Genomic DNA, 13715 nt, shown 5'->3' on the forward strand with positions numbered 1-13715 from the left:
TGATAATATAAATACATTTAATAAAGTCAAATACAAATAAGGCAACAAGAGAAGTATCCTACACTTTTCTTTTGTAAAGTAAATCTGAACAGCCGATATGAGCATCTACATCAAATATATGATTTCCCTGAGAATGCTGGACAGGACAAAAAAAATAAAAAATACTTATCCTAGACGCAAATACTTGCAAAACTTAGAATCCTGTTAACATACTGGCATGCTAAGTGTAACTTGAATATTACACTAAATATGATAAATAAGCTGCGCGTATTGTAGTCTCCAGATAAAACGCAATGTTGCATACTCAAGGAAGAAATTACTATTACGCAATTATTGTTTTGAGTCAAGGCGGTGTGTAATTACAGTGAGTCAAGCAATGCCAAAAGTCTGATCTGGTACACCGTGTAACGTTGAAAGGTGACTCTGACATGATAACATCGCCTTTGCATTCATAACTTCAAGGGCCAGTGAAAGTGCTAGAGCGCATTGCTGCTTCGACCAATGTTATTAACTTTATATCTCACAGATTTAAATTTATGCTTTGAACGGTCAGTTTTATTGTCATGTTTAATTGTCCTACAACAACAAAATGAGCTGGATTCCGACTTGTGTTGACTTTATTTTCATGATGTGTCTTGTTAAATAAATGTAAAGTCGGACTGACATTAATGTGAAACATTTTAAGATTAATTGACTGAAATACAGAGCAGCAGAAGAGGTGAGTAGGTCAACCTTGACTTGGTTCCCTCCTTTAGCAGCTTTAACAACTTCCTCTCTTCACCTCCACTTAAAAAGCTGTGGGAATTTAGTTCATCCAGAAGAACATTCATGAATTCACTGTTGATTCAGAGGACCCTCGCTCAGGGATATTCAACTAATATGTTTTGGTGGCCACATTTCGAGAAATGTTAAGACTGGGAGGGCCGACTTCTCCCTTCACTATCAGTCTTATTTTGTATAACCCAGCTTCCTTTACAGTAGACATGTATTTATTTTGTCAGAGTTACAGGATCGCTCTGCCAAAAAGTTAGTGAAATATCATCTCTATGACTGCACTCTGTTTTTAAGAATCTGCTGCAAAAATCTCAGTTTCACAAGTTTTTAAATTGAACTCGTAGGGCACCATTTTGAAGAGACCAACTGATGAAAAAGACAGGACATAAAATTGAACCTTGAGAAACACTACTAGTATAAATTAAGAAGTTGAACAAATGAATTGTGACTGCATCTGAAGTTAACAAGCTATAGCAACAACGTAGTTACACAATTCACATGATGATTGTAACCGTCAAAAAGGACCGGACTTAAAACAATGCCTTGAAGAACGCGTCAGTTATGTAAATCACAAGTTTGGATCCCAAAATGTCAAGGATCTGCCAATGTGTTTACAATGGTCCAAGTTTCTCCATACAACAGAAAAACTGTGTTTTTAAGAGTTTGCTGCAAAAATGTTTGTCTCCAAAGTTCTGAACTGAAGTCGGGGGCAACGTTCCCTCTAAGGTGCGCGCCTGCGCAATCGCGCACCGCTCACGCGTCCTCAGCGCACTGCAAATTAATGCCGCGCAGGAAATCAAAAATCCCATCTGAACTTTAAACAAAATAAACACATTACAATTTATTCTGTATGATTTTGCAATGCAACTCTGTGAGTGACAGGTGACAACAAGAGTGGCCCCAATGAATAAAACAATCTTTGTCAATACAGTTCAATTATCGTCTGTCGAGACACTTTACGGACAGGAATTCCATCAATCACTTTATTGAGCAAAACTGTTTGTAACCACACCAAAAACATGAGTAAAAAAAACTTTTATCTATAAAAACTGGTAATTTTCTGCCATACAAACCAGGCTTAAACCAACGTTCTCATCCGTCGTTTCAACAGAAGCTGCTCGCTCACCTGCACCAACACACGCACTCATGGCACTTAGCCAGTGCTGCGTTTATGGCCACAAAAAAAGTCGGACAACCCCAACGCCACACAATGTGTAAATGCCAGGTTGTAACACCCTGACTCCTCAATCAGATGTGTGCTTATTTTACTGCCATTTATTAAGAATGTTAATCTAAGGATATTATTCATGAAATATTGTCACTAGATTTCATAAATGCTAATAAAAAGATGTATTTTACAGACAGAAAGTTACAGGAACTAAATGTAATCTCTGAAAGGGGTAACATTTCTTTTAAAGGCAGGACCCGCAGCCAGACATACAATACTAGCACATAGGTCATGAAAAACATGTTTTTTTGTTATTGTCATTGTAAGGGGGCAAAATCCCTTATATCAGAAAATTATTTTAATAAAACATTTAAATTGTTATGATGTCAGGTTTGGAACAGGTGTGACGCTGGTGTGGCCACAAAAATTAGAGGGAACATTGGTCGGGGGCCACTATGGATTTGGCCCCCGGACCGCCAATTGAAAATAATTCATCGAGCTCATAGTCTAGTTAGCTAATAATGTTGTGGTTCATCTCAAATGTGTTTGATGCAGTTTAGGTGATGCTTGATTCTGTTTTTTCGATTCAGTTATCTTTTTTTTCCACATTCACGTTACTGGAAAGTGGAAAAAAATTTGGAAAAAAGAAAACTGAGGAATGAAAAATGGAAAGTTAGGAATTAAAATGTGTAACACTTCAAAAAAAACTGGTAGCACAATAAACAAAAGGGTTCAATATATGAAAGCTTTGCCAAAGTTTTCATATGTTGAAAGTTATTTTTTTTAGGGGTATGGGAGTGTTGGCTCGGTTGGTAGAGCGGCCGTGCCAGTAACTTGAGGGTTCCAGGTTTGATCACCGCTTCTGCCGTCCTAGTCACTGCCGTTGTGTCCTTGGGCAAGATACTTTACCCACCTGCTCCCAGGTCTACCCACACTGGCTTAAATGTAACTTGGATAATGGGTGTCACTATGTAAAGCGCTTTGAGTCACTAGAGAAAATCGCTATATCTTCCATGGTCTTCCCAAAAAAACTGTCAGGCAGCTACAGCTTGTTCAGAACGATGCTGCTAGAGTTCTAACAAAGACCAAAAAATGTGAGCACATTACACCAATTCTTAAATCCTTACATTGGCTCCCTGTACATCAGAGAATTGATTTCAAAATTCTCCTGCTCACATATAAATCCCTACATGGTCTAGGGCCGAAGTATATCACTGATATGCTCCCACTATATAAGCCCTCTAGATCACTAAGATCTTCTGAGACCAATCTGTTAGCGGTTCCCAGAGTAAACTCAAATCAAGGGAGAGCATCATTCAGTCACTATACAACAAATAGCTGGAATAAACTTCCTGAAGATGTCAGACTCTCCCCAACTCTGACTACTTTTAAAACTAGACTGAAAACTTTTATGTTCACCTTAGCTTTCAGCTAAATCTTTCAATCTTTTAACTTTTAACGTCCGCACTGTTTTAATTTTTATTGTCTGCATTTTTAATTTTGCTTTTATTTTCTTTCATTTCACTTTGTTGTCTGTGAAGCACTTTGAGTCTGCCTTGTGTATGAAAAGCGCTATACAAATAAAGTTGCCTTGCCTTGCCTATATAAATATAATTCATTTCACTTAATTCACTTTTGGCAAAAATGAATCCTACGAGAAGTGGAGCAGTCAAAAACAAGGTACAAGCGTATGTGAGAAAATTCATATTTAGGGGCCTGAGATTTGTATTGCTCAACAATTTGATGTATGAATTTATATAAGAAGTATGTTTGTGAATTTAGTGTGTAACCGACATCTGAACACCTCTTGAGTTTCATGTCAACATTGTGTACAGTGTCATAGAAAGACAGAAAGCTTTTTAATTAGCTTTCACAACCTCTGCAGAACCCCCCCGCGTCCCCACAGGATCAACCATCAGTACAAGACTGTTTATTTAGAAAGTTTTAATAAAGAAACCCAAGCGGATAAACACACATTTCATTGCCGAGCGTTCGACTCTCCCTTGAGTGATATTACTCAGGCCTTGAGTTTCCTATAAATAACTAGGACAATTTGAAACAATAGCAACTCTTTCTGGGAAACCAATACTCGTACTAATTGGAGATTTTGCTTCAACGCTAACTAGGAACTAACTGATCCTTTTTGTGTTTGTTTGGACTTTTTGCAGGCAGTTCGTGTCACAAAGCCTAACATCCCAGAGAGCATCCGCAGGAATTACGAACTGATGTAAGATTTTTTTTTTTCCCCCTTGTGTCAACAAAGAATGTTCTCTGCCTTCCTAACTTTGTGTTGTGTACACCCTCCACCCACCCAGGCCAATTGGATTGACTTATTGTTATTGTAACTTTCACTGCCAAGTACTGTAAAGGAAACCACAGCTGGTTCATGTCAGTCTTTGAGCATCTTACAGTGACTTCATGTGCTCTCTCACACACGCTGTAAAAATCAGGCTTTAGTTTATAGATGACATCCAAAATGGGATGAATGTCAGATGTTTGATCACATTTTGATTCAGTTTTCACAGACACATGCATCAGCATGCAGGTGTTGCTTAGTCATCATAGAGGCAGTTTCCATTTCCATTCTTCGTGCGGGCGAGCAGTGCCAAAGCAAGATGGAATAAGCGCACACAGAACATTTTAAAATTGCGCAATTTGAACAGTAAATGAGCAAATAATGCAGTCCTTCTTAAATAGAGTTGCACAGTGCAATGCCTTTTGTGTACCAAGGCTTTTTATGTCATTGGAAAGGTGATTTTTTTTTTAGAGTCGATAACAAACTAAAGGCAACTTATTGTTGAAACCATGGGACATAAACTGCCAGTTAGAGTCTGCAGACAAAAAGATACACATTTTCCATTGATTAGATTTCTGGACCAATTTCAACTGAAGCAGTAAGTGAACACAGTAATACTCTCAAGTAAACAGCAAGTGAAGGTGCATGCAGTTTTTGCTTGGAGGGAAACTCTTGAATTTGATCATGTCCATACGCTCCAGCATTTTAAGCTGTCATTGATTGCAACTGATTAAAGCTGAAAGTCTAAATATCCGTGACAACTTGACTCGAGTACATAAGATGAGGTAAGATAGGATGAAAGTGGTACACTGCCATTGTTAAGCAGAGATTAATAGTGTCACAACAAGATAATCTGGCCCACATTTCCTTTAAGAAAACTACTATGACAAGGTGTATGACTGCACTAGAAACCTTTGATAATATGGCTGGATCACAAAACAATGCAAGTGCACTTTGATGTGTTTTATAACTGCACGTGTGACCCACAAATTAGATTTTAACTGTTGAACTCTTTTCCAGAAATAAAAACTAAAATGAAAAATGAATCAAATTTAAAATAAAAGGAGAGTGGTCGCGCTTCTCTCGGTAATATTCTCCCTTAGCAGGTCAAGCCTAGCTCTCTTTGCTAGCGCTTCTTTTGTAGTGAGTAGAAAGTACTTAATGCATACTTGCCAACCCTCCCGGTTTTACCGGGAGACTCCCGGAATTCAGCGCCTTTCCCGATAACCTCCCGGAAGAAATTTTCTCCCGGAATTCAGCCGGAGTTGGAGGCCACGCCCCCTCCAGCTCAATGCGGACCTGAGTGGGGACGGCGGCGACAGTCTGTTTTCACGTCCGCTTTCCCACGATATAAACAGCGTGCCTGCCCAATCACGTTATAACTGTAGAATGGTCGAGGGCGAGTTCTTGGTTTCTTATGTGGGTTTATTGTTAGGCAGTTTCATTAACGTCCTCCCAGCGCGGTAACAACACACAACAACAGCAGTCACGTTTTCGTCTACCGTAAAGCAGTTTGTCTGCCGTAAACAGCAATGTTGCGAGTATTTCTTTTATTTATATGTATAATAAAATAAATATATATATATATATATATATATATATATATATATATATATATATATATATATATATATATATATATATATATATATATATATATACCGTAATTTCCGGACTATAAGCCGCACCTGACTATAAGCCGCACCAGCTAAATTTAGGGGAAAATACAGATTGCTCCATATATAAGCCGCACCCGACTATAAGCCGCAGGGTTTTGATGTGTAATTACCGTAGTATATAGGGGTTCCTGCTACCACGGAGGGGATTGTCGGGACAGAGATGACTGTTTGGGAACGCAAAGCGTCCCATTTATTAACTATAAATCTTTCAATCATTCAATCAAACTTTCACATCTTTGACATGGCGAACAGCATTCGTGCAGAATACAAATAATACAACGGTGCAAAGTAATACAAAGTGCTCGCCTGTACGTTATCAAAATAAGCAGCCTACCGGTATATGAAAAGTCAGTCTTTAATCGTGTCATCGTCTTCCTCCTGCGTACTAAAACCACCAAAATCCTCTTCGTCGGTGTCGGAGAAGAAAAGGCCGTATATAAGCCGCACCCTTGTATAAGCCGCAGGGACCAGAACGAGGGGAAAAAGTAGCGGCTTATAGTCCGGAAATTACGGTATATATATATATAGCTAGAATTCACTGAATGTATTTCACTGTATGAAATATATATATATATATATATATATATATATATATATATATATATATATATATATATATATATATATATATATATATATATATATATATATATATATATATATATATATATATATATATATATACACATATATACACACACTACCGTTCAAAAGTTTGGGGTCACCCAAACAATTTTGTGTAATAGCCTTCATTTCTAAGAACAAGAATAGACTGTCGAGTTTCAGATGAAAGTTCTCTTTTTCTGGCCATTTTGAGCGTTTAATTGACCCCACAAATGTGATGCTCCAGAAACTCAATCTGCTCAAAGGAAGGTCAGTTTTGTAGCTTCTGTAACGAGCTAAACTGTTTTCAGATGTGTGAACATGATTGCACAAGGGTTTTCTAATCATCAATTAGCCTTCTGAGCCAATGAGCAAACACATTGTACTATTAGAACACTGGAGTGATAGTTGCTGGAAATGGGCCTCTATACACCTATGTAGATATTGCACAAAAACCAGACATTTGCAGCTAGAATAGTCATTTACCACATTAGCAATGTATAGAGTGTATTTCTTTAAAGTTAAGACTAGTTTAAAGTTATCTTCATTGAAAAGTACAGTGCTTTTCCTTCAAAAATAAGGACATTTCAATGTGACCCCAAACTTTTGAACGGTAGTGTATATATATATATATATATATATATATGAAATATATATGAAATACTCGAGTTGGTGAATTCTAGCTGTAAATATACTCCTCCCCTCTTAACCACACCCACGCCCCACCCCACCCTCCACCTCCCACCTCCCGGAATCGGAGGTCTCAAGGTTGGCAAGTATGACTTAATGTGTGGTTCAAAACACTGCCAGATGGATATGCTTTTGACTATTTAAAGGGGACTTATGCAAAACCAACTTACTTATTGGTACCTGCTTTTGTGTATTTGGGATCTGCGTAATTCCCGAAAATTGAAAATCCAACTATGTTTAAACTATAGCTTTACCAGATAAAACTGCATCCTCGAGCCTGCTGTCCTGGGGGATACTTTGGATGGAACCAGCTACTAGATGGTTTGATTAGTCTTTCGCCACTGCGGAGACATTTATAAAACAATCTTGCCTTTCTTCATACTTCCTCCTAAATTTGAATTTTCCCCAATTGTGACATCAGCGGATATCTCCATTTATGGTAGAAAGTTGCCCAAGTACTTTGTGCAAGTCCGCAATTAGAGTTAATTATTTTTCTTTATTCTCTTGTTGTGGGGCTGACTGACTTGTACATGCACATGCATCCTTCGCTGTTGTCATTATTAATACAAATTAATTAGGGCTGCAACAACTAATCGATTAAATCGATTATAAAAATAGTTGCCGATTAATTTAGTCATCAATTCGTTGGATCTATGCTATGCGCATGCGCAGAGGCTTTTTAAAAAAATATATATATATATATATATATATATTTTTTTTTTTTTTTTTTTAATAAACCTGTATTTATAAACTGCAACATGTACAAACAGCAGAGAAACAATAATCAAAATAAGTATGGTGCCAGTATGATGTTTTTTTTTCAATAAAATACTGGAAAGGATAGAAATGTAGTTTGTCTCTTTTATCCGATTATTAATCGATTAATCGAAGTAATAATCGACAGATTAATCGATTATCAAATTAATCGTTAGTTGCAGCCCTAAAATTAATGTATAGTTCAAACTTACATATCTGTCAGACTCGCATTGGGAGCGTTAAAAACTACAACGTGGATGATGTTAAGAAGACGCTGTCAAAGTTAAGCCGTGTAAGTAAGACCACCTACAAAAAGACGCATCCCGAAGAGACAGTCAGATTGAAGATGGTCTATAAAACATAATCTGGGCAAAAAAGAACCACCATTAAATGTTATGTAGACCACAAGGAAGTGTTTTAAAAGCAGAAAAAAATCATAAGACCCATTTTTCCAGAAAACATTGTCACATTTAAATATTGTGGGATCTCGTGACACCTCTGGAAATAGGTCTTAAATTTAATTCATTTTGTTTTTAAAAAGTCCTAAATTTAACCTGTTAAAACCTGCACATACCTTGCTAACTGTATTTTTATGTTTTTTAGAAGAAGAAATACTTTGTACTGTATTTCCTTTACGCCGGATACTAGCTTTGGTGGTCAATGTTGGAGGTATTTTAGATTTAAGGCACAGTTTTGCTGTCTGGCCGTCAGATGTTGCCCTGCCTCCAGAAGTCCACAGGGGTTCACTTTTATTTGAATACCAGATTTAAAAGCTTAATCATCATCTACCAACATAACCAGACAAAATGTAAAAGCCCTTCTCTCGACAGCAATAAAAGCTTATTGCCAGGCCTGCTAAGTGTGTATGTTTGATCTTAATGGTCTTAAACATCCATCCATCCATTTTTCTACTGCAAGCAACAGTAAAATTACCACTGTAATCAAGTACTGTAGACAGAAGACATGGAGTTTTTTGTAGGATGAATGGCTTAAATAAAAAATATGAGGTTATAATCTGTATTTGTTCATGCTGCATACATCGTTAAAGCAGACATCATTGACAGTGTATCCTAATGTAGTTAATAGTTGTGACCTAAATGACCAGTAATAGGCATAACTGAAGAAACACAGTGCTGTCATAAAACTGTCTGTAATCAATCTTTCAACAGAACAATTTAAGTGTTCATGTTCTGTTGGAAGATTATATTGCTCATTTTAAGTAATATATCTCAGATTTTAGTATACAGTGGTACATCAATTTTACGAGCTCAATTAATTCCTCGACTGTGATCTTAAATCAAAACACTTGTATTTTAAAGGCCTACTCAAATGCGATTTTCTTATTTAAACGGGGATAGCAGGTCCATTCTATGTGTCATACTTGATCATTTCGCGATATTGCCATATTTTTGCTGAAAGGATTTAGTAGAGAACATCGACGATAAAGTTCGCAACTTTTGGTCGCTGATAAAAAAGCCTTGCCTGTACCGGAAGTAGCAGACGATATGTGCGTGACGTCACAGGTTGTGGAGCTCCTCACATCTGCACATTGTTTACAATCATGGCCACCAGCAGCGAGAGTGATTCGGACCGAGAAAGCAACAATTTCCCCATTAATTTGAGCAAGGATGAAAGATTTGTGGATGAGAAAAGTGAGAGTGAAGGACTAGAGGGCAGTGGAAGCGATTCAGATAGGGAAGATGCTGTGAGAGGCGGGTGGCACCTGATATTCAGCTGGGAATGACTAAAACAGTAAATAAACACAAGACATATATATACTCTATTAGCCACAACACAACCAGGCTTATATTTAATATGCCACAAATTAATCCCGCATAACAAACACCTCCCCTCTCCCGTCCATATAACCCGCCAATACAAATCAAACACCCGCACAACACACTCAATCCCACAGCCCAAAGTACCGTTCACCTCCCCAAAATTCATACAGCACATATATTTCCCCAAAGTCCCCAAAGTTACGTACGTGACATGCACATAGCGGCACGCACGTACGGGCAAGCGATCAAATGTTTGGAAGCCGCAGCTGCGTACTCACGGTACCGCGTCTGCGTATCCAACTCAAAGTCCTCCTGGTAAGAGTCTCTGTTGTCCCAGTTCTCCACAGGCCAATGGCAAAGCTTGACTGTCACCTTTCGGGAATGTAAACAATGAAACATCGGCTGTGTTTGTGTTGCTGCAGCCGGCCGAAATACACCGCTTCCCACCTACAGCTTTCTTCTTTGCTGTCTCCATTGTTCATTGAACAAATTGCAAAAGATTCACCAACACAGATGTCCAGAATACTGTGGAATTTTGCGATGAAAACAGACGACTTAATAGCTGGCCACAATGCTGTCCCAAAATGTCCTCTACAATCCGCGTCATCATACCCAGACGTTTTCTGCAGGATATTACGCGCAAAATTTAAAATTGCACTTTAGTAAGCCGTATTGGCATTTGTTGCAATGTTTAGATTTCATCATTGATATATACACTATCAGACTGCGTGGTCGGTAGTAGTGGGTTTCAGTAGGCCTTTAAATGAGCGCCGTCCATTAAAATACATTTTAATCTATTTAATCCGGCCTTGTCTACCCAAAACAGCCCAATTTTAACATGTAGTATGCCTTAAAAAACATTTGAAAAACAAGACAACAGCATCTTCTACAGTCAACTGCAGTTGTCGCACCCCTGGATGAAACACAGTTAAACTATTTTGCACTAATGTTCCATTATTTTTATTGATAACTCCGTATTAATTGGCCCACCATGAGAGCTATACTGCTGTTTTATACTGCTTTTGAAAAAAATGCCAATCATCTGCATGATGCTGTGCGGCGGTCACTACAGATCAAAGGCGCATGGTGTTGTGTGTCAAATGGCAGAAGAAGAAAACAATTCCACTGGTTAATGAGGAGGGAGTGTGAAGCGCAATTTGGAAGTATTTGGGCTTCAAAACAAACGATAAAGGTGGCGCTTTAAACAGGGAGGCACCGCGCTGCAAGTCCTGATTTCGTCCTGCAAACGTAGCGATTAGTATTGCTTCAAACGTAATTGATAACTGTGATAAATGTGGTCATAATAATAATAAAATAATGTTCATACTATTTCATCTCTGATGTACAATCACCATCGTTTACCCACAGGGAGAGTGAGAAGACAAAACTGCTGATCTCCCAGCAGACACAGAAGGTTGTGGAGAAAGAGGCAGAGACCGAAAGGATCAAAGCTGTGATTGGTAAGAGAGTAATAATATAATCTACAATGTAAATACAGGCGTTCATGGAAAAAAAACAGATGTTGAATGATGTGTTTTACAGAGGCTGAAAAAGTGGCCGAAGTGGCAGAAATCAAATTTGGACAGAAAGTCATGGAGAAGGAAACTGAGAAAAAGATCTCTGAAATTGAGGGTGTGTATCCTGGGGAGGACTCAGCTTAAGATTGCGATATACTGTAGTCTTTTTGTTTTTGTTTTCACACCGTAGTACATATTTGGCATGTCCCAGCAGCTGCACAGCTAAAACATCATGCGTAATATCTGTCTTCCTTATTTGTGTGTGAGCCAATGCTACAGCCGCCGCACTACCTTTACTAACTTTCAAGTTATAGAAGGCACTATCTTGACTTTCATCAGCTTTCTTGGACACAACAAGTGTGTTTGGAAGATGCAATCTCCTCGACACGCCAAACTGTCTAGAAAGAAAAGCAGTTATGATCAGAGCACTATTACATTCAGTAAAGCTTGAATCTCAGCCAAATTGTGGAATCCTACTGGTTTGTAACACTACCTCGGCAGAGCACACAATTGTAGCGTTTGGCACCTTTCTGCTTTCTGTCTCGTCACGACACCCTGTGTGGTTCACAGATGGGGCTTTTGTGGCACGACAGAAGGCCAGGGCAGATGCCGAGTTCTACACAGCACAGAGAGCTGCGCAGGCCAACAAGGTAAGGCAAAACAATTAAGCCATGAGCCACGCATTAAAGTATCTTAGTGTAAAAAAAATAAAATAAAAAAGGTTTGACTGTCACTACAGAGAGGGTCAGCAACCCGCGGCTCTTTAGTGCCACCCTAGTGGCTCCCTGGAGCATTTTTTAAAAAGGATTGAAAATGGAAAAAGATGGGAGACCTTTTTTTTTTTACACTACCGTTCAAAAGTTTGGGGTCACCCAAACAATTTTGTGGAATAGCCTTCATTTCTAAGAACAAGAATAGACCGTCGAGTTTCAGATGAAAGTTCTCTTTTTCTGGCCATTTTGAGCGTTTAATTGACCCCACAAATGTGATGCTCCAGAAACTCAATCTGCTAAAAGGTAGGTCAGTTTTGTAGCTTCTGTAACGAGCTAAACTGTTTTCAGATGTGTGAACATGATTGCACAAGGGTTTTCTAATCATCAATTAGCCTTCTGAGCCAATGAGCAAACACATTGTACCATTAGAACACTGGAGTGATAGTTGCTGGAAATGGGCCTCTATACACCTATGTAGATATTGCACCAAAAACCAGACATTTGCAGCTAGAATAGTCATTTACCACATTAGCAATGTATAGAGTGTATTTCTTTAAAGTTAAGACTAGTTTAAAGTTATCTTCATTGAAAAGTACAGTGCTTTTCCTTCAAAAATAAGGACATTTCAATGTGACCCCAAACTTTTGAACGGTAGTGTAGTTCTAGTATGTTTTTTGTTTGAGGACAAACATGACACAAACCATCCCAATTCGAAAGCCCACAGTTTAATATGTTTGTGTGTATGCTTCACTGATGAGAGTATTTCGTGAACATCGTTTTGTCCTACTAATTTCGGCGGTTCTTGAACTCGCCATAGTGTGGACTGTGACGCAAAAGTTTGTTTATATGTAAAATATTCCACTCCTTTGTCTCATTTTGTCCACCAAAAGTTTTATACTGTGCGTGAATGCACAAAGGTGAGCTTTGTTGATGTTATTGACTTGTTGGAGTGCTAATCAGGCATATTTGGTCAGTGCATGACTGCAAGCTAATCAATGCTAATATGCTATTTAGGCTGTGCTGTATGTACATATTGCATCATTATGCCTCATGTAGGTATATTTGAGCTCATGCTGTACGGAGTGGTACACGGGCGTAGGGAGAAATACAGAGCGCCAATAAACCTTAAAGGCACTGCCTTTGCGTGAGGGTGGCCCAATCACATAATATCTACGGCTTTTCACACACACAAGTGAATGCCATGCATACTTGGTCAACAGCCAAACAGGTCACACTGAGGGTTGCCGTATAAACAACTTTAACACTGTTACAAATATGCGCCACACTGTGAACCCACACCAAACAAGAATGACAAACACATTTCGGGAGAACATCCGCACCGTAACACAACATAAACACAACAGAACAAATACCCAGAACCCCTTGCAGCACTAACTCCCCACCCCCCACACACACGCATCAACCCCGCCCCCTTCAACCCTGCCCACCTCAACCTCCTCATGCTCTCTCAGGGAGAGCATGTCCCAAATTCCAAGCTGCTGTTTTGAGGCATGTTAAAAAAAAATAATGCACTTTGTGACTTCAATAATAAATATGGCAGTGCCATGTTGGCATTTTTTTCCATAACTGGAGTTGATTTATTTTGGAAAGCCTTGTTACATTGTATGCATCCAGCGGGGCATCACAACAAAATTAGGTATAATAATGTGTTAATTCCACGACTGTATATATCGGTATCGGGTGATATCGGAATCTGTAATTAAGAGTTGGACAATAT

General features: G+C 38.6%; 1 protein-coding gene across 4 annotated transcripts in view; it reads left to right on the forward strand.

The window, feature by feature from the left end:
- erlin2 (ER lipid raft associated 2) overlaps positions 1 to 13715 on the forward strand; it is a 39864-nt gene that overhangs the window by 22549 nt on the left and 3600 nt on the right. For all 4 annotated transcript variants that reach the window (XM_062051588.1, XM_062051590.1, XM_062051591.1 and 1 more), the window contains 4 exons: positions 4111 to 4169; positions 11116 to 11207; positions 11290 to 11379; positions 11835 to 11914. In XM_062051588.1, the coding sequence (XP_061907572.1) occupies positions 4111 to 4169; positions 11116 to 11207; positions 11290 to 11379; positions 11835 to 11914 (321 nt within the window). The remainder of the gene's footprint in view (positions 1 to 4110; positions 4170 to 11115; positions 11208 to 11289; positions 11380 to 11834; positions 11915 to 13715) is intronic.

The sequence above is a fragment of the Entelurus aequoreus genome, linkage group LG06, assembly GCF_033978785.1.
Source record: "Entelurus aequoreus isolate RoL-2023_Sb linkage group LG06, RoL_Eaeq_v1.1, whole genome shotgun sequence".
NCBI classification, from domain to species: domain Eukaryota; kingdom Metazoa; phylum Chordata; class Actinopteri; order Syngnathiformes; family Syngnathidae; genus Entelurus; species Entelurus aequoreus.